The sequence below is a fragment of the Narcine bancroftii genome, chromosome 2, assembly GCF_036971445.1.
Source record: "Narcine bancroftii isolate sNarBan1 chromosome 2, sNarBan1.hap1, whole genome shotgun sequence".
NCBI classification, from domain to species: domain Eukaryota; kingdom Metazoa; phylum Chordata; class Chondrichthyes; order Torpediniformes; family Narcinidae; genus Narcine; species Narcine bancroftii.
In genome coordinates, this window is record NC_091470.1 from 66282667 (window position 1) to 66303194 (window position 20528).

Here is a 20528-nt window from a genome sequence, read left to right on the forward strand (position 1 = left end):
TTCTCCAATATATTTTCTCTTGTTGTATATCTTAAGAATTTTACTAGAATGGATATTGGTTTTTGTTGTGGTTGTGGTTTAGGGGCTAATGTTCTGTGTGCCCTTTCTATTTCCATTTCTTCCTGTAATTCTGGTCTTGGGATCCATTCTTTTATAAATTCTTTCATATTTTTGCCTTCTTCAACTTCCTTAAGGCCCACTATCTTTATATTGTTTCTTCTATTATAATTTTCCATTATATCTATCTTCTGAGCTAACAGCTCCTGTGTTTCTTTAACTTTTTTATCAGATTCTTCTAATTTCTTTTTTAAGTCATCTACCTCCATTTCTATGGCTGTTTCTCGTTCTTCCACCTTGTCTACTCTTTTTCCTATATCTGTCATGATCATCTCTAATCTATTCACTTTTTCTTCTGTACTTTTTATTCTTCTTTTTATTTCACTGAATTCTTGTGACAGCCATTCTTTTACTGTTTCCATATATTCTTTAAAAAATATATATCCATGTACTTACCCTTCCCTTCATCTTCCATTTCTCTGTGTTCTCCCTCCTCTTCTTCTGTCTCCACTCCAGGATCTGTGTCTTTTACCTCTGTCTCTTCTGATTTTCTTGTTGGGTTGTTTATTTTATTTTGTTGGGTATTCTTGTTCTTCATATTTTTCTTAAAAGTGTCTTGGTATTGGTCTTCTTCCTCTGGGCTGGTCATCTGTTGTTTCTTTGATTTCCTATTTTTATTCTCTTCCTTCTTGTTCTTGTTATTTTCTATGTTTTCCTGTTGAGATTCTCACTGTTGTGTTGTACTTGTCTGTTTCAGCTGTGGAGATTTACACCTCAGCTGGTCCCCCCTCCCGTCGGTGTTGTTTTTGTCTTCCACATGCGCGGTTGCGCACTTTTGTTTGGCTCCGTGAACCATTTTTGTAGTCCTGAGTTCGGGGTTTCCACTGACCTCAGGGAGCGGGCTTCTCTCTCCATGGCGGGCCTCCTCATACCGGTAAGGCCTTCACCTTCCTCCTCCGACGTCCTTCCTTCTTCTTTTCTTCCCGTTGCTTTTGGTTTTTCTTTCTTTGCTGCCATTTTCTCCACACTTTCAATTTGTTATGGTTTCTGTGTTAGTGCCTTTGTTTTCTCACTTTTCTGGAGAGGGCTGGAGTTCCCCTACCGGCCACTACTCCATCACGTGACTCCTCAGGAAGGTAATTTTAATGCAACAGTGTTCACTGCTGCTGAATCCATAAGGCTGGATCCAAAATACCTTTTGGACTGTCGGGATCACCAATGTGGCGTTTGTGCTAAAGGGGCGAATAACGAGACCAGCAGTCAACAGATTCATTCCAAAGCTCGCTGATTTATTACTTGGTTCACTGAGGCTTTTTAAAGACGCAACCTGTTCCCACTGTTGGAAACCAGAAGTTACCTAGCTGACTGGCAGCTATTCAGATTTTGTGCATGCGGGCTCTTTCCTTTGGGAAAGGGGAAGATGCCCGGCGCCATCTTTGGAGCAGGCTGCTCTGACCGCACGCGCATTACAATCAGAGCCGGTTCACCTGTACACCAATTGCATTGGTTGCCACAATACAATGTTTAAGAAGATGTTTTCCCAGCTGGATGATATTGATACCTAATAGTCACCAGTAAAGATGAGACACTTTAACCTCCTGTCCTTTTATTCTCTACTTTTTTCATGATCTGTTAATGACCCTCTTGCCTCTGTACTGCATCCTTCCTTTCCTTTGTAATTCAAACGTCTACTCTTTTATTGGTCCTGATGCCACCATATTTCAACAGCTTTATCACTTTCTACTGGAGCTCTCTTCCAGTGCCAGTTACCCAGGTTCGAAAGCAGCATTGTCTGTAAGAGTTTGTACATTTTCCCCAGGTACTCCAATTTCCTCCCACCCTCCAAAACTGTACCAGGTTTGTATTGCTGTATTTGGGTGGCAATGGCTCATGGGCCAGAAGGGTCAGTTACTGTGCAGAATGTCTAAATTAATAAAAATGAAATAGCAAATTTGCCAGACTCATGGCAACTGCTTAATTAGCCCCCTCCTTAAGTGAATGATGTCATCATTTCAGTTTAAAATTATGGTCTTTTGCCCATTTCTACAATTGAAGTTGATAAGCAATTAGGGTGTGAAAAATTCCACAATTTTAAGTATGTCTCTTACAACTGGTCTTTAAAAATAACTACTGAAGTCCTTGGAGAAAATTGGCAGCTAAGTGCATATGCATTGCTAGAAGGTACATCAGCATTCATCCCAGTGCCAATCACTTTAATGCTGGATCATACCCAACTTCACTCCTGCTTTTCTTTCCTATCCCTTCCTGGACTGAACTATTGTCCAGTTTAGAATCTAAGATTCATCCGGACTGATTGAGACTGAAAGACTCGATTTGAATTAGAGCAGCTGATTGACACACACGGTCACTGAATTTATTGTGATTTAAAAAAAATCAAATTTAAGATTGTCCCTGGACCATTTTTTCTTGCACATATGGTCATTTTGTGCCTATTATTAGGAACTATTGAACTTAATTCCCATTAAGCTGATGAAGGAACATGAACTTTTACCAAAATTGAATCACTGACTGATTTAAGTTTCAGTATAATGGTTCTCTTATTTGCATTTTTTAAAATTTTGGATGCACTTGAAATTCGCTTTATATATCCTTGCTTTGGAACTCAAATATAAAAGAGATATTTTGTTTTCTAAGTTCTCATTGCTTTTGGTAGTTAATAATTGTGGATCTACTGAGTGAGCTATCACCTTTGCGTCTAGAGGTGTTGTTCCAAAAATTAGTCAAAGACTTCAGGTCAAAGATTAGACTGACACTTTAAAGGGAGGTGTCCTCTTTCAGAAGATATATTTCTGTGGATTTCAAATAACCCATAGCATTTTTACTGAAGAATAGCTGTGTTCCAGTATTTATCCTGAAATATGATTGTTACCATACAGGTCCAGAATTTTTTGTCAGTACAGAAAGTCCTCAGGCTACGATAGGGTCCTGTTCCTGAGCATTTTTTGGGACCCACAGTGTGAGATGGTAGAGGGTGACTGGTCGGGTCTTTGGTCCAGGAAGAAATGAAGTGCTTTAAGACCAGTGTTGGGGATAGCGGTAGAAAGGGATTGGACATCCTACGTGAAGATGGGGCAGTCCAGTTCGGGGAATGATAGAGGTATAAAGGGATTGGACATCTGTCGTGAAATTGTTCCCATGGTGGGGGACTCTAGGACAAGACGGCACAACTTCAGGATAAAAGGGCATCAATTTAAAACAGAGATGAGAAAAATTTATTTAGCCAGAAGGTCATGAGTCTGTGGAACTGGATGCTGCAGGGATCTGTGGAAGTGAGACTGTTGGGTGTATTTAAGGCAGAGATTGACTTGCCAATTTGATGAGTCAGGGCATCAAGGATTTCAGGGAGAAAGCCAGGGAGTGGGACTGAGTGAGAGGATGAATTAGCTCATGATTAGAATAGCAAAGCAGACTTGATGGGGCAATGGGCCTTCTTCTCCTCCTATATCTTGTGATCTTGTGAGTTCTCTTTACATAGATGCTGCATGTTCAGCAATGTGATTGCACATGTATTGTGGGAACATTCAACTGGGATTTGAATTTTGAATTAGAACGATTGTTTCAAAAATATGGAGCCAGTAAAAGCAAAGTTTAAATCTAAAACAGAATTTGGAATGTGCATTAATAAACTTTGATTTGCTATGATCCTCTCACTAGTAGTTGGATAATGCCACAAAATAAAATGGCTTTACGTACTTGGTGTAAAATGGTAGACAGTATTTACTTGATATCTGTGTACAATGAATAGTGTTTTCATGATAACTTTTGTTGAGTGTGAAATAATGCAGAATGATTTATATTTTGTACATTCGTCCTGACTTCAACTGATTTGTCACAATTTTTAAATGCTTTTCTATTTCATCTTTAATAAAGCATTGCAGCATCTTCTTTACCATTGATATCAGATGAACCAGTCTATAATTCCCCATTTTCTATCTCCCCTCCTTTTATTTTAAATGTGTGAGTATATTAGCAGCAATCACAATCCACAATAACTGAGCTCAGAGATGCAGATGGTTGGGCTCTGTACCAATATTCACACTTTAACTCCATCAATTTCCCTTACTTTTCTTTGGTTTCTCCCTCTCTCTAAACCCTAGGGTTTCTGACATTTCTGGGATGTTAGTTGAGTTCTCCTTTGTGAAGGCAGTCCCAAGGTTCAGTTGGTTTGCCATTAGTGTTCCATATTTTAAATTTCCTGTTCCTGATTGTAAAGGGCTTATATTTGTCTTCACTAATTTTTTTTCTCCTCGTAGGACTGCAAAAATTTCTTCAAGTTTAACACTGCCACATATGAACCATTTCAAGGAGATATATTAAATAAACTCGGGTATATATATATATATATATGAATACATTAAAACGAGGCTATCTAGGCATGGGGAGGGGCCACTGGGGAAAAAAGGGAATTTATGCTTGGAGCCTGAGGAAGTGGGCACAGAACTAAACAAGTTTTTCTCATTGGCTTTGTGAAGGTAAGGTCACGTCTTACAAACTTGATTTTATTTTAAGGTGATGAAGATGATGATGAGGGGTAGGACAGAGAATGTTCTATACATGGACTTCAATGATGCTTTTGACATGATCCACTATTCTAAAAGATTAAGGCACATGGGAGCCACGGTGATTTGGTAGCTTGACAAGGGTAGTAGCAGAAGAGCATTATTCTGGCTGGAGGTATCTGTGACCAGTGTGGTGCTCCACTGGGATTAATGTATGGGCCTCTGTTCTTTGTGATATATATATATATATATATATATATATATATATATGTATATATATATATAAAAATGATTTTGGTCAAAAAAATGGGGTAAATGGTAAATGCTTGATAAATAATAATAAAATTTGGCAGAGTTCTGGATAGCAAATAAGGTTATCAATATTTCCCTGAAAGTGGCAACACAAGTAGGAAGGGAGGTAAAGATACTTTCTCTCATTGGTCAGGGTATGGAGTATAAAAGTTGGAAAATCATATTGCAGCTACATAAAACTTCGGTTAGTCCACATTTGGAGTATTGTGTGCAGTTCTGGTCATTGAAGGATATGGAGGCTTTAGAGAGGATGTAGAACAGGTTCACCAGGATGTTGCTTGGATTAGAGAGTATTAGCTGACCAGAAGGGCTGGACAAACTTAGATTGTGATCAATCTTAGTATCAGATAGAAGTAAAGGCTTAGATTGTCAGTGCTTTTTTCCCAAGTTGGAAATGCCAAATACTTTAGGGCATAGCTTTAAGATGATAGTGGGAAACTTTAAAAGAAATTTACAAAGCAAGGATTTTGCACAAGAGAAGCTCAGCAAGTCCCACAGCATCCATAGGTGGCAAAGATATTTAATTATTTTGGGCCTGAGCAAAAAGCAGGGAGGTGCCTGAATGAAAAGGTAGGGGGAGGAGGGAAGAAGAGGGAGAGGGAGGAGCACAGGCCAACAGTCAAGAGGACATAGGTGAACATTGTTAGGAGGGAAGGAGAGAAAAGCTGAGAATTGATTGGGAAGAGGGTAACTCTGAGAATGTAGAGACGGAAGAAAGGAAACAGAGGGATTGAGAAAGGGAGAGATGGGGTGAACTGGAGGTTGATGTTAATGCCATCTGGTTGGGGGGAGACCAGATGGAATATGAGATATTGTTCCTCTAATTTGCAGATGGTCTAAGTTTTGTAGTGCATGTGACCAAGGAAAGCATGTCAGCATGGGAATGGGGCAGGGAATTGAAATAGGTTGCCATTGGTCTGCTATTATAGCAGACTGAATGAAGGTGCTCAAAGTAATGATCTCCCAGTCTGGTCTAGTCTCTCTGATGTAGAGGAAACTACAATAGGAGGATCAGATGCAGTATATGACCCCTGCAGATTCACAAGTAAGTGTTGCTTGAAAGGACAGTGTGGTACCCCAAATGATGGTGAGAGAGGACGTTGTGTCTAGGCAAGTGTAGCATTTTCTGTGGTCACAGGGGTGGGTAGCCCTTTGGCTTTTCTTTCCTGCCCCCTATCCATGTCCACCTATGGCTTCTTCGATGCCTGTGCTCATCACTCTGCCACTTTTTCCCTCCTCCCTCCACCATTTTATTTAGGAGATTTTTGCTCATACCTTGATGAAAGGATCAGTCATATCACAGCATCTGCAGTCTTTCTTATTTCACCCCAGTTTTATGCAGAAACTAGTATGTGCCTGGAACACACTGTCAGGAAAGGTGATGGAAGCAGACATAATAGCAATGTTTAAGAGACATTTTGACAAGTGTATAAATAGAGTTTGGATGGATAGAGACCAAATGCAGGCAGAATGTACAGTTTAAATTGGCATCATGGTTGGCATAAGAATGATAGGCCAAAGGGCCTGTTCCTGTGTTGTACTGCTCTGTGTTCTCTGTTCTAATTGTGGTTGAGCCATCCTGTTTCATTTTTGTGTCAGATAGGAATAAACAGTTGTTATAGTTCATTCATGTGCTCTTTAAATGTTGCCATTGCCAACATTCTGTCAACTCTATAAAGGTAGATGTTGGTTTGCATCTGCACCTGTGTACTCCTTGTAGGTTAGGGAGTGGTCAGAATAGCTAATTTAAGTGACTACAGTGTTTTGTAGTTGGTGCACTCTTCAGCCAATCTGCACTGTTCATTTAAGTGGCCTGCTTTATCCTGGATGGAATCAGGCTTCGACAGCATTAGGGACCCTGCACTCATCCAGGCAGGTGAAGAGTGTTCCATCCTATTCCTGACGTGTGCTTTGTCAAAGTTGGAAAGTCTCTGGGGTATCAGGATACAAGTCACTGACCAGAGGATACCAGATGCTGATCTACATTATTTACTGTCCGGTCCAATTGAGTTTCTGGTGTGCTGATCATAGTAGCAGGTGGCTTATTAGACTCTCACTACCATTATAAATATTTTCTGCCATTTATCTATCTATGTCTGAATGTTTTCCATCAGGAAAATGATTCTATCCATTCTCTCTTGTCCAGTCACTTCTCATCTACATCTGGGACACCTCCAACATTTGCTGGCCTCACTCCCTCATCTTCACTGTGGACACCCAGTCTACATGCACCTCCAAACCCAACAGGAAAATTACTTTCATCCTGCCCTCCCCATAAATGGTTTGATCACTTTTTTACTCTTTGCCTGTTTCCACCTGCCTCTGTCTCTTGAGACTGGAATTTTACTGTGGCTCTCTGCTAGCCTATTCTCAGCTTACCCAGGATCAAATCCTCCTCTTCCTGGCATAATTAAGCATGATATTCATGTTCCACCATGGTGAACAATCTTGGTGTTAATGTTTATTCTGATGGTGACTGGGAAGGCATTGTGGACACCATGAATTTACAGATGCAGTAAAATCCCGGCCATCCAGAACTGAATCAAAGTCACCTCATGCACCAGAAAAAAAAATTGTGGAAAATAAAGTAAGAAATATGAAATGGCGCCCCCTAGTGATCAGTTTGCCAATCCAAACAACATGCAGTCTCAAGCCACAGGCAAATGCACTTATCCAGCATCTACCAATCCCCATAGGTGGTGGATACCAAGGGGTTTTACTCTACTTGGATCAAAGTTTTACTGCCTTAAATAATGTCTTCTTTCTGGTGAATGTCCCAAATCACTATCAAGCAAGCTTAATATGAAAATGGCAGATAATTTAATGTTGATAATCATGACCAATGTTTATAACAATTAAAGACATTAATTATAAATTGCTGTTTTGTAATTCAAAGTAAACTAGTTTCCCAGTGCTAAGCAATATTGACACATGTAAATTAACGTTATTCAAAATAGCTTCACAGGTAAAAAATATTACGTGAATGGCAAATCATAGCTCATTTTCTTTAAGGTGTTAATGCAGCTGTTATTTGCATATTATATATACAGCACATTGAAACTTAAAGTTGAGCACTGTGGTGAATACTTCTAATAGTTTTAATTTTCAAAAACACATTTGGATTCAGCATGTCATTTTTCTGCTGTGCTTTTCAATGCTAATTTCATAACTCACAAAAATATTCCAAAAGTCCACTGAGCTCCAAGGTATTCCTGAGGTAGTAGAATCATTAGCTAGCATTTCTAAAATACCGTGCCACATACTTTGTGATGGTAACTTGAAAATGGAGGCCATATTCTCATTCTATTTTGGATGGCACAGGAAACTCAAAAGAATGAAATTGAGGGCAGTGAGAGTAAATTAGGGAGGTTAAAGGAAGAATACTGAAGAATCAAGATTAAAAATATATAATGAGAAACTACAAATGTATAATTCTAAAATAGAAGCAGAATTTGGAATAACATTACAAATTAGATAATATTTTTGGTAAGATACAATGGTTTATAATTGTTTGGGTTTTGGGGAAAGTGTGTTCTCCATAGAATGGTGAAGAGGTCCAAGATTTTTCAAATAAAGATGACTTGATGCTGCAGAAAATCTAACAGTGATTCACCTGGATGAAATTGAAGTGAAATAAATAAATTTAGGCTTAAATCTGCCTGTATAATTCAAACAGTGCCTTTGTCGGAATAGCCTCTACTGTCAAATGGAATTCAATCTCTAAAAACGTGAGGTGATGTATTTTGGAAGGACAACCCAGAAGGCTAACTACAGGGTTAATGGTTGGTTACTTGAGAGTGTGGATCCACAGAGGGACCTTGGGTTCCAAATTCATAGATCTTTCAAGGTTGCCATGCAGGTTGATAGGATAGTTAAGAAGATCTATGGGTTATTGGGCTTCATTAATAGGAGAATTGAGTTCAAGAGTTAAGAGGCTATGATGCAACTCCACAAATCTCTGGTGAGACCACACTTAGAAATATTGTGTTCAGTTTTGGTCACCCAGACATCCTCTCATACTTAATACCTTTCATTTGAGAGGGACTGTCACAGGACCCACTTGTCCTTACTCCAAAACACAAGCCAACTGAACACAGCCAGTGACTCATCTTTCCACTGGAAATTGCCAGCACCAACCTAAGACCAGATCTGGTACTCTCATGCAGCTCTTAGCAGATTGTCTTCATTATAGAGCTGACAGTTCTTTGGGAGGGTACCATGGATGAAGCGCAAGAACAGAAGACACTACACTAATCTTGCCGCAAAAGCAAAAGAGCGAGGCTGGAAAGTTAGGATGCACCCGGTTGAAGTCAGTTGTAGAGGAACAAGCTTCTGAGGGAAGTAGGAATCACAGGGAAGGTCCTCAAAAAGGAAATTAAATCCCTCTCTGATTCATCTGAAATGAGCAGTCATCGGCTCTGGCTGAAAAGGAGGGATCCTATCTCAGCTCCAAATGACCACGAGGAGAAATGGATATGGGACACACACCCAGGTCTGATCAGCCTGTGGTGAACCTGCCTTGGCAGAGGGTGTCTTGTATTTAAAAGGCCGAATCACCCAATGATACCAATATAAATGAGATGTGTCCGATACCGGATAATATTCCCTGTGGTCATCCTTCATTATTGTAATTGAGGCAACTGACCATATTAACTCTATGAAAGAGGATTACTAACACTTCAGTTGTGTTGGGTGTTTAACGATGGTGTATGTATTGGACATTTGCCATGGACATTTTATGAAGCATCTATTTTGTTAATATCTAAGGAAGATAAGGAACCTTTAGTTTGTGCTTGCAAGAGACGAATATCGTTGTTGAATGTTGATTCCAAAATTTTTTTCTAAGATTTTAGCTTTCAGATTGGAAAACATTCTTCCTTAGATAATTCCAACAGACCAAACAGGATTTATAAAGAATCGTTATTTACATTTTAATATTTGGAGGTTAATGAATATTATTTACTCTCCATCGACTAAAATTCTGGAATGTATCGTATTGTTTGATGCAGAAAAGGCTTTTGATAGAGTGGAATGGAAATACCTGTTTGAAATTTTGGAAAGATTTAATTTCGGTTCTGGTTTTATTTCATGGATTAATTTGATCTATCATGCTTCTGTTGCTGCAGTAATTACTAATAATCAAAAATCCTCTTTTTTCAATCTGTTTTGAGGAACTAGACAGGTTGTCCATTTATTATTTAACCTAGCCTTATAACCTTTAGCGATTGCACTTTGTGACTCCAGTGACATTCAGGGTATTCACAGAGGAAATGTAATTCATAAGGTATCTTTATAAACAGATGATCTTTTAGTATATACTTCAGATCCTGAGAATTCCATTTCTTTGATGCTGGCTTTGCTTTCCCAATTCAGTATTTTTTTATGGATATAAATTGAATCTCCACAAGAGTGAACTATTTCCAATAAATTATGCATGTACCTATCTATGAGTATATACCTTTTGGAGAGGATAAAGAACACTTCACATATCTTGGGGTTAAGATCACTAAAAAATTTAAAGATTTATACACATTTATTTTTCTCCCTTTGATTGACTGTATAAAACAAACACTTTCTTGATGGTCTCCATTGGCCATAACTTTAATAGGTCATTTAAATGCTATCAAGATGATAATGTTACCCAATATTTTGTATATTTTTCAGCCTCCACCACTATTGGCTGGCTGTCCACCCTATCTATACCTCTCATAATCTTGTAGATCTTTATTAAGTCTCCTCTCATCCTTCTATACTCCAAACAGAAAAGTCCCAGCTCTTACAACCCTGCCTCATCAGACTTACTTTCTAATCCAGGCAACATCCTGGTAAATCTCCTCTACACCCTCTCCATAGCGCCCACATGGTTGATTTATAGCACTATGTGTTACAAGCCCTGGCATTTCAGCATTGGTTAGATTGATCCTTTCTCTTTGTTTCCTGTGCTGTCTGTAAGGAGTTTGTACGTTCTCCCCGTGTCTACGTGGGTTTTCCCCAGGGGCTCTGGTTTCCTCCCACCATTCGAAATGCACCAGGGGTGTAGGTTAATTGGGTTTAAATTGGGCGGCAGAGACTTGTGTACCGAAATGGCCTGTTACCGTGCTGTGTGTCTAAATTTAAAATTTAAAAAGTACAGCTGATGACTGGCACATTCTTGGTGCTTATAACCTTGGGCAAATTTACCCTCAAGTAAGTTGCAATGGATATTGGTGGAAAACACGAACACATAGATGTGGTGTTGAAATGGTGATTAACATGTGCCCATTTGACAGGTTGAAATACATTCACAAAATTCAGGATTTAAATTTGCTATCATGATATCGGCAATGACGAAGCACTAACCTTACTTCCTGCAATAATATCCAAGAGATCATATTTTGTGTATAGCGAGCACAAGATAAAATCAGTTGGTGCACAGGAAAGCCAAGCTTGGAGAGGTTCTTTGCCCCTTCAGCTAATGTTGAAACTGGTTCCAATGGTATGTGATGCACCATCAATCACTTGAAAGACTATTGTAAAGAAACAAATAGGCTTTTATTCACTTGAGATCTTAGCATATCCCTACTGTTCAGTTGTCCTACACTGAGTAACAGGGAGCTGTGGAACAGTCACCTTTATAGAGGAGCCCATGCAGAGGGGCCACAGGTTAATAAGTATGCTTGACCAGATAATTATACTTAATAGTGGATTACTATAGTATGGAACATTGGAGAAAATCAAAGTATAACACAGAGAATAGCTGGCACCCAATTTTTAAAAACAGCCCTGACACCTAAGTTAACAAAATAAAGAAAGACTTAGCAATAGAGATAGATAGATAGAGAGAGAGAAAAAAGGTGGACACAAATTATGTTTTCCATACTAAACACAAAATGCAATTTTAACCAAAGGAGTTTAGGATGGAGAGGAGAGGATATACTTTACTGACAATTGCACCAGAAATAATGTTATACTGTTGTGCTTTTGTGTATGAATATATTTCAGTAACATTTCAAAGTTTTTATGTTTTATTTTCCAGGAGAAGAAGCTTCAGAGAACCGGACTGAAAATATTAACTCGGAAAATGGCGCCATGACACGTTGTCAGTCATGCACCTCAGTGTTCTTCAAGATTTTCTGGGGGTTTCTGGTCATTCTTTCTGTGTCATCCTCCTGGGTTGGTACCACACAGATTGTCAAAGTCACGTACAAGAACTTCCATTGTCCTTTATTTATGACTTGGTTCTCTACAAATTGGAACATAATGTTTTTTCCTGTGTACTACTCGGGACACCTTGCAACAGCACAAGAAAGACGGACAATTATTAAGAAAATTAGGTACTGATCCCGTCTCTTTTTCTTAAAAATTAAATAGATAAAAGGTACTGTGCAATCAAATTTTTTTCATTTCATCATTTTTTGTTACAAGTTCCATAGATGATTGCATTTTCCAGCACATTTCATTGATAGTCACTTTCACATTTTGCTTCCATGTTCTCAAATTTGAGCAATGATTATAACAGTTACACAGTGCCTTTAACATAGTAAAATTTCCAGGGACATTTTATGACAAGTTTTAGTGGATAGAAAACCAACTAGCTGACATTAGAGATGGCATAGGTGATGGCTTTAGTAGAAGACAATGAAGCAGGGACAGTTTAAGAAGCCTGATTATGCATGAGATTGTCTGATCTTAGAAGCTAAGGAGGCTCAGGCCTGGTCATTACTTGGAGGGGAGACCATCTGGGAATACCAGGTGCTGTAGGTTTCTATGAGGGGTGCCGGACAAAGTGGCTGCATACAAAGTGCCTCACGGTAGACAAAAGTCAAAGAATCTCATGTATGTTACATTCTAAAAGTAGTATTACGTGACAATAATGGAAGCTTTACCTTTTACTCTGACCTTTTATGAATGTAGAGCACATCGAAAGAACCAAAGACTGGTTGATCCAAACCAAGGCTTTTATGAACTAAAAGACTGGAGCATATCACAAGTAGGCCGACCAGTCCAGAATGACCTGGTCTGGCTAGGAGCAATCCTTTAAGACCTGCCAGTAGGTGTGGCTAGGCTCTCAGCCAATCACAGTCATCCTACACTACCATCTGTACATATACACATTGGTGGTAGAATCTGTACTATCACAATGAAGGTACAGAAATTTTGTCAGAAGCTCATTTTGGGATCCATAGGATGGATGATAAAGGTGCGAACAATTTGCTTCATGCTCCATCATGTCTGGAATCAATATAATTTATGACCAGTGAATAAGAGTTATTGGTGGGGACTTAGTATTTCTAATATTTAGCTGCTGTAAATGTGTACTTCTTCAGAACTGGAATGCGATAAAGCGACAATCCAAATGTGTATACATTTGTCCGGTTAAACCCTCTTGCTGGGAATACTTCCCTCAAATTAACAATTCAATTAAATATATTGGCATTCAACACGTATAGGCAGAGAAAATATTTCAATAACGATGATAAGGCCACAGCGTTGTTAATTGAATAGATGTGGAGAGAACAAAATGACAGTATCTCTGATTACATATCTCTCATTCTTTGTTTGCAGAGAATGCAGCAGAATATTTGGTGAAGAGGGACTAACGCTGAGACACTTCGTGAAAAGAACAGCCCCATTTTCTATCCTCTGGACATTAACTAATTACCTATATTTACTGGCTCTAAGGAAATTAACGGCCACAGATGTTTCTGCACTCTTTTGTTGCAACAAAGCATTTGTCTTTCTGTTGTCCTGGATTGTGCTCAAAGACAAGTTCATGGGAGTTAGAGTAAGTATCTAAGATTAATGTCTTCAATAAAAACACTTTTTTTTATCTACAGGCAATAAAAGTGCATCAATCTTTAGCATCCTTAAAATTTATTTTATAAGCTTTATAAAAGATATGATAAATGAACTTGTGTTTCCTTAATCACTCAAATTTACCACACTAAAGTTAAGAATCATGCAGAATTACATTCCTATGAAAAACTGATCTCAACAGAAAATAGTATTTTGCTCCAGTTGGATTCAGTTGGGTTAGTTCATGAATGAAATTTGACAGTACTGTAAATGCATCATAAACATAGCGAGAATATGTTTCTGTTCGTACTTTAGATGTATTTAGTTACTTGAATCCAGAGTGAAACTTTTGGCAGGTATGATCCCAGCATTGGATTATGAAAAGAATGCAAACTCTCTTATAGTCATTCCCTTCTTACCTTGTCATTCTTCTCTTTCCCTCCTCCAGTACAATTAATCGTCAACCTTTTCATGGTGCACCTGGAGTCTGGCCAACCTTTTAATTTTACATTTTAAATTTAGACATACAGCACAGTAACAGGCCATTTCAGGCCATGTGTATGTACCAGGAGTGTATGTTAATTGGGCGCCACAAACACATAGGCCGTATGTCTGTATGTCTAAATTAAAAATGTAAAATTAAAAGGTTAGCTACCCCTGCTCTAAAGGAACTCGCAGATTTCCTTCACTGAATAACGAGTGATGGTTTTTAACAACAATCTGTGGTTGTGCAGTCGCCATTTCTGATGCCAGGTTCTAATGTTTTAATTTTAATTTTATATTAAACCTCCTAGCTGCCATGTGTGGTTCAAACTCCCAATTCTAGATCAATAATATTTCTCCTCCATAGTCCCTTGGGATTGAAGATTACCCACTTCTATTTTATTCATTATTTCTACTACAAGCTGTTACATTTGTCAGAACTGTGCATTCTGCAAAAACTGGAGTAGGAAATGCTTGATGAGATGATTGGGTAGTTCATATGTAAGCTAGTTCTTTTCACCATACCTGCCATTATCACTGTCTCTGAACGTTCCTGACAAGCAGACTGGGATGCCTATCCAGATGCTCCTTGTCCAGTTTTCAGAGATTACCATGAGTGTTTGGAAATGTTAAATTTTATCATGGGGCTTTCTGAAAATATACGAATTGTTCCTTCTGTTCTCAAAGCAATCTTTTGCCAAGAACCTGTGATTGAACGCCTTTTTTTGTTAACCATACAGTCCATTTATTAAAACAATCTGAATGAAATTTGAGTCCTATTGTTGGAGATGTTGGCTGGGAGAGGACCTTGGTTCTGCAAGTGATTTGGGGATATTGTGGAGACATCAGTGCTGCAATATTTAAAAAAAAATTTTATTTTTGGTTTTTTTTTCATAAATATGCAAAGAAAAACTCTCCAATATTAACATTTTCTTTACAAAAAACAAACCTCCCCCCATTTCCCTTCCATGTTAAAAATTCACGTACACCATCAGGGCTCACATTTATGTTAATATTCAAAGGTTCTATATGGGGAAGTCACTTGCATTTATACTTCAGCAACATTTATTATTGTCCTTTTTATTATTATATTTATAATTATAATTGGGCCCTGATATGATCCAAATATGGCTGCAATATCTAACAAATGTCATATTTTTTCGTTAAGTTGTATGTAATTTTTTTCCATCGGTATACAACTATTCATCTCAGCAGTACACCATGCTATTTGTAGAGGAGAGTTGGATTTCCAAGTAATCGCAATACATTTCTTAGCCACTTCTAAGGCTAGTTTAACAAATGAAATTTGGAATTTAGTTAATTTATTACTTATTTAAATGAAGTTTACCAGAAGGTAAAGCTTTGGGTCATCTGTGAAGGCCACCCCTGTTATCCTTGTTAATTTTTCAGTAATATCCTGCCAGAAAGATCTTTCAGGGCTGCAGTTAATCTCTGAGGCATTCAGGGGATAGAAATCACAGGAGATCATGAGTTGGGTAGCAGAATAGCACGGCATGCTTGAAGCCAGTGTGCATTGGATTTGGATGGGGAAGATATCCTGGACCTCTTCATGGGAATCACACCATGTAGCTAATGTAAAATAGAGATTTTCAGTTATTAGGTGAATCAAGGGAAGTACAGTAAATGCAAGAATGTGATGTGGAGGTAGAAGGTCAGCCATGATTTTATTAGATGGAGGTGCAGGAGACTGAATGGTCAATTTTTGCTTCCACAAAATTTCATTTGACATATGGCTGCCACATTGGAACAGAATTGTACTTAGATGATTGACAACATTGCAGGCTTTTGTAATGCCGCCAAAAAGGACCAGTCATTGGGCTGATTATGATCCCTCCATTTTCCTTTCAATTGCTCTGTAAAGATTATGTCCACTCAATTCGCACTCTTGTTCATGAAAATGGGAAGAGGTACAGATATTGGGATGTGACTCTTAAGGGCGACCATTGTGATGACATGCTCTGTGAGAGACAGCAGGAAGAGTTGTGTTACCATTATCAGACTGCAAACACTGTATCGCTAGTAGTGCTGTCTGTATTTATGTACTGTATGAGCTGGCCTGTCCCCTGCACCTGTGACTCCTTCCCTCGGAAATCCCCATAAAGGCTGTTACACTCAAACTCCTCCCTCAGTACCTGCCTTGGAACCGGACCAGCAACATATGAGATGTGTTGATGTCTTAAGGTGATTAAAGCCTATAATCACAATTCTCTGTCTAATGTGGTTGACCAATAGTACTACACAGACCTATGTCCTTTCTTGAAGACTGTCATTTTCACGACATCTCTGAGGTACCTGGCACATCGTGGAGACACAGGGACTGGAGATGCTGGAATCTGGAGCAAAAATAACATTTCACTGGAAGAATTCACCAGGTCCCACTGAGTTGTACCTGCAAATTATTTTTCTGCATCTAGCAGGTTGTCCTCTTCCCAGATGTCAGAGATCAGACCGAATTTGTGTCTTTAGCTCATTTCTACAAAATTTTGGAATTCAACAGGATACCATCTGCTACTGAGACTGTTGTTTTTCAGTTCATTGATAGTTTTTTTCAATCTTTTACACTGGTAATGATAAGGTCAATGAGACTTACATGAAAGACAGTCTTGGTTGAGGAAATCTACTTGGTGCTGATTGACATTCAGTTCTTGATAAGGCCTCCTCTTTCCTTGGCTCTTAACTGATGAGCTTGTAGGTGTCTGGGTTGCAGATAACTGCAGTGCTAATGAATTCAAACAAGTCATGGCTGTCAGCAGGTTGTTAGCAAAATGAAAAAGTAGTCATGTACACTACAGTGACATAATGTCTTAAGACTATTAGCCGACAAGTAAAATCTTTATGAACTAAAGTGCTAGTGAGATTTCAAATGTCACCGCTGTAGCTTCAGGAAGTTAAACTCATCCAATTAAATTAAATAATCAGAAATGACTGACTGCATAAGTGAATTGTCTAAAAACCACTCTGCTTTAATGAGGTCAGATGGAAATCTGCCTTCCTCATTCAGTCCAGCCCACAAGTGATTCCACATTATTAAAATGAGGTTAGTTGTCCCTTGTAACTAGTCAAGTGGAAGCAAACTGGGTTGACAAAACATTGTGGCTTGGAATTTGAAGTCTGTTCAGTGGAGCAACTATGTTACTTAACAGAGACATCAGCATCTTGTTTATGAATAAAATAAATTCTTTACCATTTTTAATGAAATTTTAGTTTTTTGCAAACCATGGATACAGGAGAGGTTATAATAAAATAGTTGCTGTGGTGGAAACAGCTGATTTGGGATGGGAAATATTTGGAAATACTCGGTGGCTGGAATTGATGTCAATAGAGTGTAAAAGGGATGAGTACGAGTGCTGGGGTGTGGGAAGATAAAAGTTGGGTTAGGAAGTTTGTGAGGGAGAGATGCTGGGAGGAAGATGTGCAGAGTTGGTGAGGGCATAGAAATGGTGTGGGATGTTAATGCAAACCGCTTGGAGTAATGGAAAAAGTGGAGGAATTACTTTTGTTTGTAATATACAACTAACATTTGTATATTGCAATCTTTCTTGTTTGTTGGAACAATTGAACAGGCCCCTTTGGCCCTTTGGCCCTTCTAGTCTGTGCCAAACAAGTTTTTTTTTGCCAAGTCCCACTGACCTGCACCCAGACAATAGCCCTCCATACCTCTCCCATCCTTGTACCTATCCGAATTCTTCTTAAATGTTAAAATTGAGACCACATTCACCACCTCGCTGGCAGTTCATTCCACACTCCGACCACTCTCTGTGTGAAGAAGTTACCCCTCACATTCCCCCTAAACTTTACCCCTTTCATCCTTAACCCATGATCTTACCTAACCTTAGTGGAAAGAGTCTACCTTCATAATTTTAAATACCTAAATCAAATCTCCTCCATTATTCTATGCTCCAGAGAAAAAACCTTTCCCTGTAACTTAATTCCTGAAGTCCAGTCAACATCCAAGTAAATCTTCTCTGTACTCTTTCAATCTTGTTGATATCTTTCCTGTAGTTACATGACCAAAAATGCACACAATACTCTAAATTTATCCTCACAATGTCTTATACAACTTTGCCATAACATCCCAACTCCTATTTTCAATATTTTGACTTATGAAGCCCAATATGGCAAAAATTCTCTCTACAACCCTATCCACTTGTGATGCCACTTTCAAGGAATTATATATCTTTATTCCCAGGACCTTCTGTTCTATTGCACTCCTCAGTGCCCTAACATTCACCGTGTACGTCCTTTCTTGGTTTGTCCTTCCAAACTCAACACCTCACAATTGTCTGCATTAAATTCCATCTGCCATTTTACAGCCCATTTTTCCAGCTGGTTCAGATCCCTCTTCAAGGTTTGAAAATCTTCTTCGCTGTTCACAACACCTCCAATCTTAGTGTAATCTGAAAACTTGCTGATCCAATTTACCACATTATTCATCTAGATTATTGATATAGGTGATAAACAACAATGGTCCCAGCACCGATCCCTGAGGCACACCACTAGTATAGACCTCCAGTCTGAGAAGCAATCATCCACCACCATTCTCTGACTTCTCCCATCCAACCATTGTCGAATCCAGTTCATTACTTCACCCTGAATACCTCGAGGCTGAACCTTACTGACTAACCTCCCATGTGGGACCTTGTTGAAGTCCATGTAGACAACATCCATAGCTTTCCTTCATCAACATATCTGGTAACCTCCTCAAAAAACTCAATAAGATTAGTTAAACATGATCTACCATGCACAAAGCCATGTTGACTATCACTAATCGATTTTTGGCTATGCAAATAATTGTATATTCGATCTCTTAGAACACCTTCCAATAATTTACCTATTACAGGTACACAATCCTTTATCCGGAACCCTTGGGGGACAGTGTGTTCCGAAATTCGGATTTTTTTGGATTTCGGAAAGTCCACCCGAATTGTGCTGCCGTATCCACCCCCACCCTCTTCCAGTTTCTCTGCCATCTCCCCCAACCCCCCCTTGCCTGCCCAACTCACACTGCCAGTCTCTCGGCCACCTGACTTGCGCTGCTGGTCTCCCCCTCTTGGCCGCCTGACTTGCGCTGCCAGTCTCTTGGTCACCCGACTCACGCTGCTGTCTCCCCCCTCACCCACCCCTGCCAACCTTGCACTGTCAGTTTCCCCCCTTGCCCGCCCCCGCCCGAATCGTGCTGCCGGTCTCTCCCTGCTAGTCTCAGACACTTGACTCGCGCTGCCGCCTCTCTCCCCACTTGTTGGATTTTGGAGCTTTCCGTATTTTAGATGTCCAGATAAAGGATCGTGTACCTGTACTGACATCTGGCTCACCGGCCTATATTTTACAGGGTTACTTTTTTGGAACTTTTTTAAAACAATGGATCAATGTGAGCCTCACTACAATCCTCTGGTATCACACCCGTAGCTAAAGAACATTTTAAATATTGCAGCCAGAACCTCTGCAATTTCTATATTAGTCTCCCTCAAAGTCTGAAGGAATATCTTGTCAGGCCCTGGGGATTTAAGACAGCAAGCACTTCCTCCTCTTTAATCGGTATAGGTTCCATAACCTCACTGCTTGTTTTCCTTACTTCCCATGACTCTGTGTCTGTTTCCTGAGTGAATACTGATGGGAAAAAATATTAAGATTTCCCCATCTCTTTTAGCTCCATACAAAGACAACCACTCTGATTTTCAAGGGGACCAATTTTGTCCCTTACTATCTCTTAATATACCTGTGTACCTTCACATTGTCTGCCAAAGCAAACTCATGTCTTTTTTTCACCTTACTAATTTCTTGAGGTTTTTCTTGCATTTTTTAATACTCCTCAAGTATCTTATTTGCTCCATGTTACCTATACTTGCTAGACCCCTCTCTCTTCTTCTGAACCAGATCCCCAATATTCCTTGAAAACCAAGGTTCCCTCTGCCTGTTAACCTTGCCTTTGATCCTGACAGGAACATACAAACTCTGTACTCTCAATATTTCACCTTTGAAGGTCCTCCACTTACCTCACACATCCTTGCCTGAAAACTTATCCCAATCCACACATTCTAGATACTTTCTAATTTCCTCAAAAATAGTCTTTCTCCAATTTATAATCTCAAACCGAGGCCCAGACATATCCTTCTCCATAATTAACTTGAAACTAATGGCATTGTGATCATCAGATCCAAAATGTTCCCCTACACATACTTCTGTTACCTGTCCTATCTCGTTCCCTGAAAGGAGATCCTGTATTGCACTCTCTGTAGTTGGTACCTCTATATATTGATTTGGAAAAGCTTCCTGATCACATTTGACAAACTCCAAGCCATTCAGCTCTTTTACAGTATGGGAGTCTCAGTCAATATGTAGAAAAGTAAAATCTCCTTCTAT

The 20528-nt window shown here is 39.2% G+C and overlaps 2 protein-coding genes across 16 annotated transcripts in view; one reads left to right on the top strand and one right to left on the bottom strand.

Moving 5' to 3' along the window:
- Positions 1 to 20528, bottom strand: part of LOC138753667 (uncharacterized) — a 159402-nt gene that overhangs the window by 104035 nt on the left and 34839 nt on the right. For 5 of the 15 annotated variants that reach the window (XR_011351350.1, XM_069916930.1, XM_069916927.1 and 2 more), the window contains one exon: positions 16759 to 16887. Coding sequence is in view for 4 of the 15 variants with exons in the window: in XM_069916930.1 (XP_069773031.1) it covers positions 16759 to 16887 (129 nt within the window). In the remaining 11 variants the exon portion in view is untranslated. Of the gene's footprint in view, positions 1 to 7772; positions 8503 to 11228; positions 11396 to 11767; positions 12159 to 14262; positions 14999 to 15101; positions 16127 to 16412; positions 16502 to 16758; positions 16888 to 20528 lie in introns of those variants that run through there. The other 10 variants (XR_011351346.1, XR_011351345.1, XR_011351342.1 and 7 more) reach the window with 7 other exon arrangements.
- slc35f4 (solute carrier family 35 member F4) overlaps positions 11906 to 20528 on the top strand; it is a 39085-nt gene continuing 30462 nt past the window's right edge. Inside the window, exons 1-2 of the mRNA XM_069916920.1 lie at positions 11906 to 12202; positions 13434 to 13653. Coding sequence (XP_069773021.1) covers positions 11958 to 12202; positions 13434 to 13653 — 465 coding nt within the window. The 5' untranslated portion in view covers positions 11906 to 11957. The remainder of the gene's footprint in view (positions 12203 to 13433; positions 13654 to 20528) is intronic.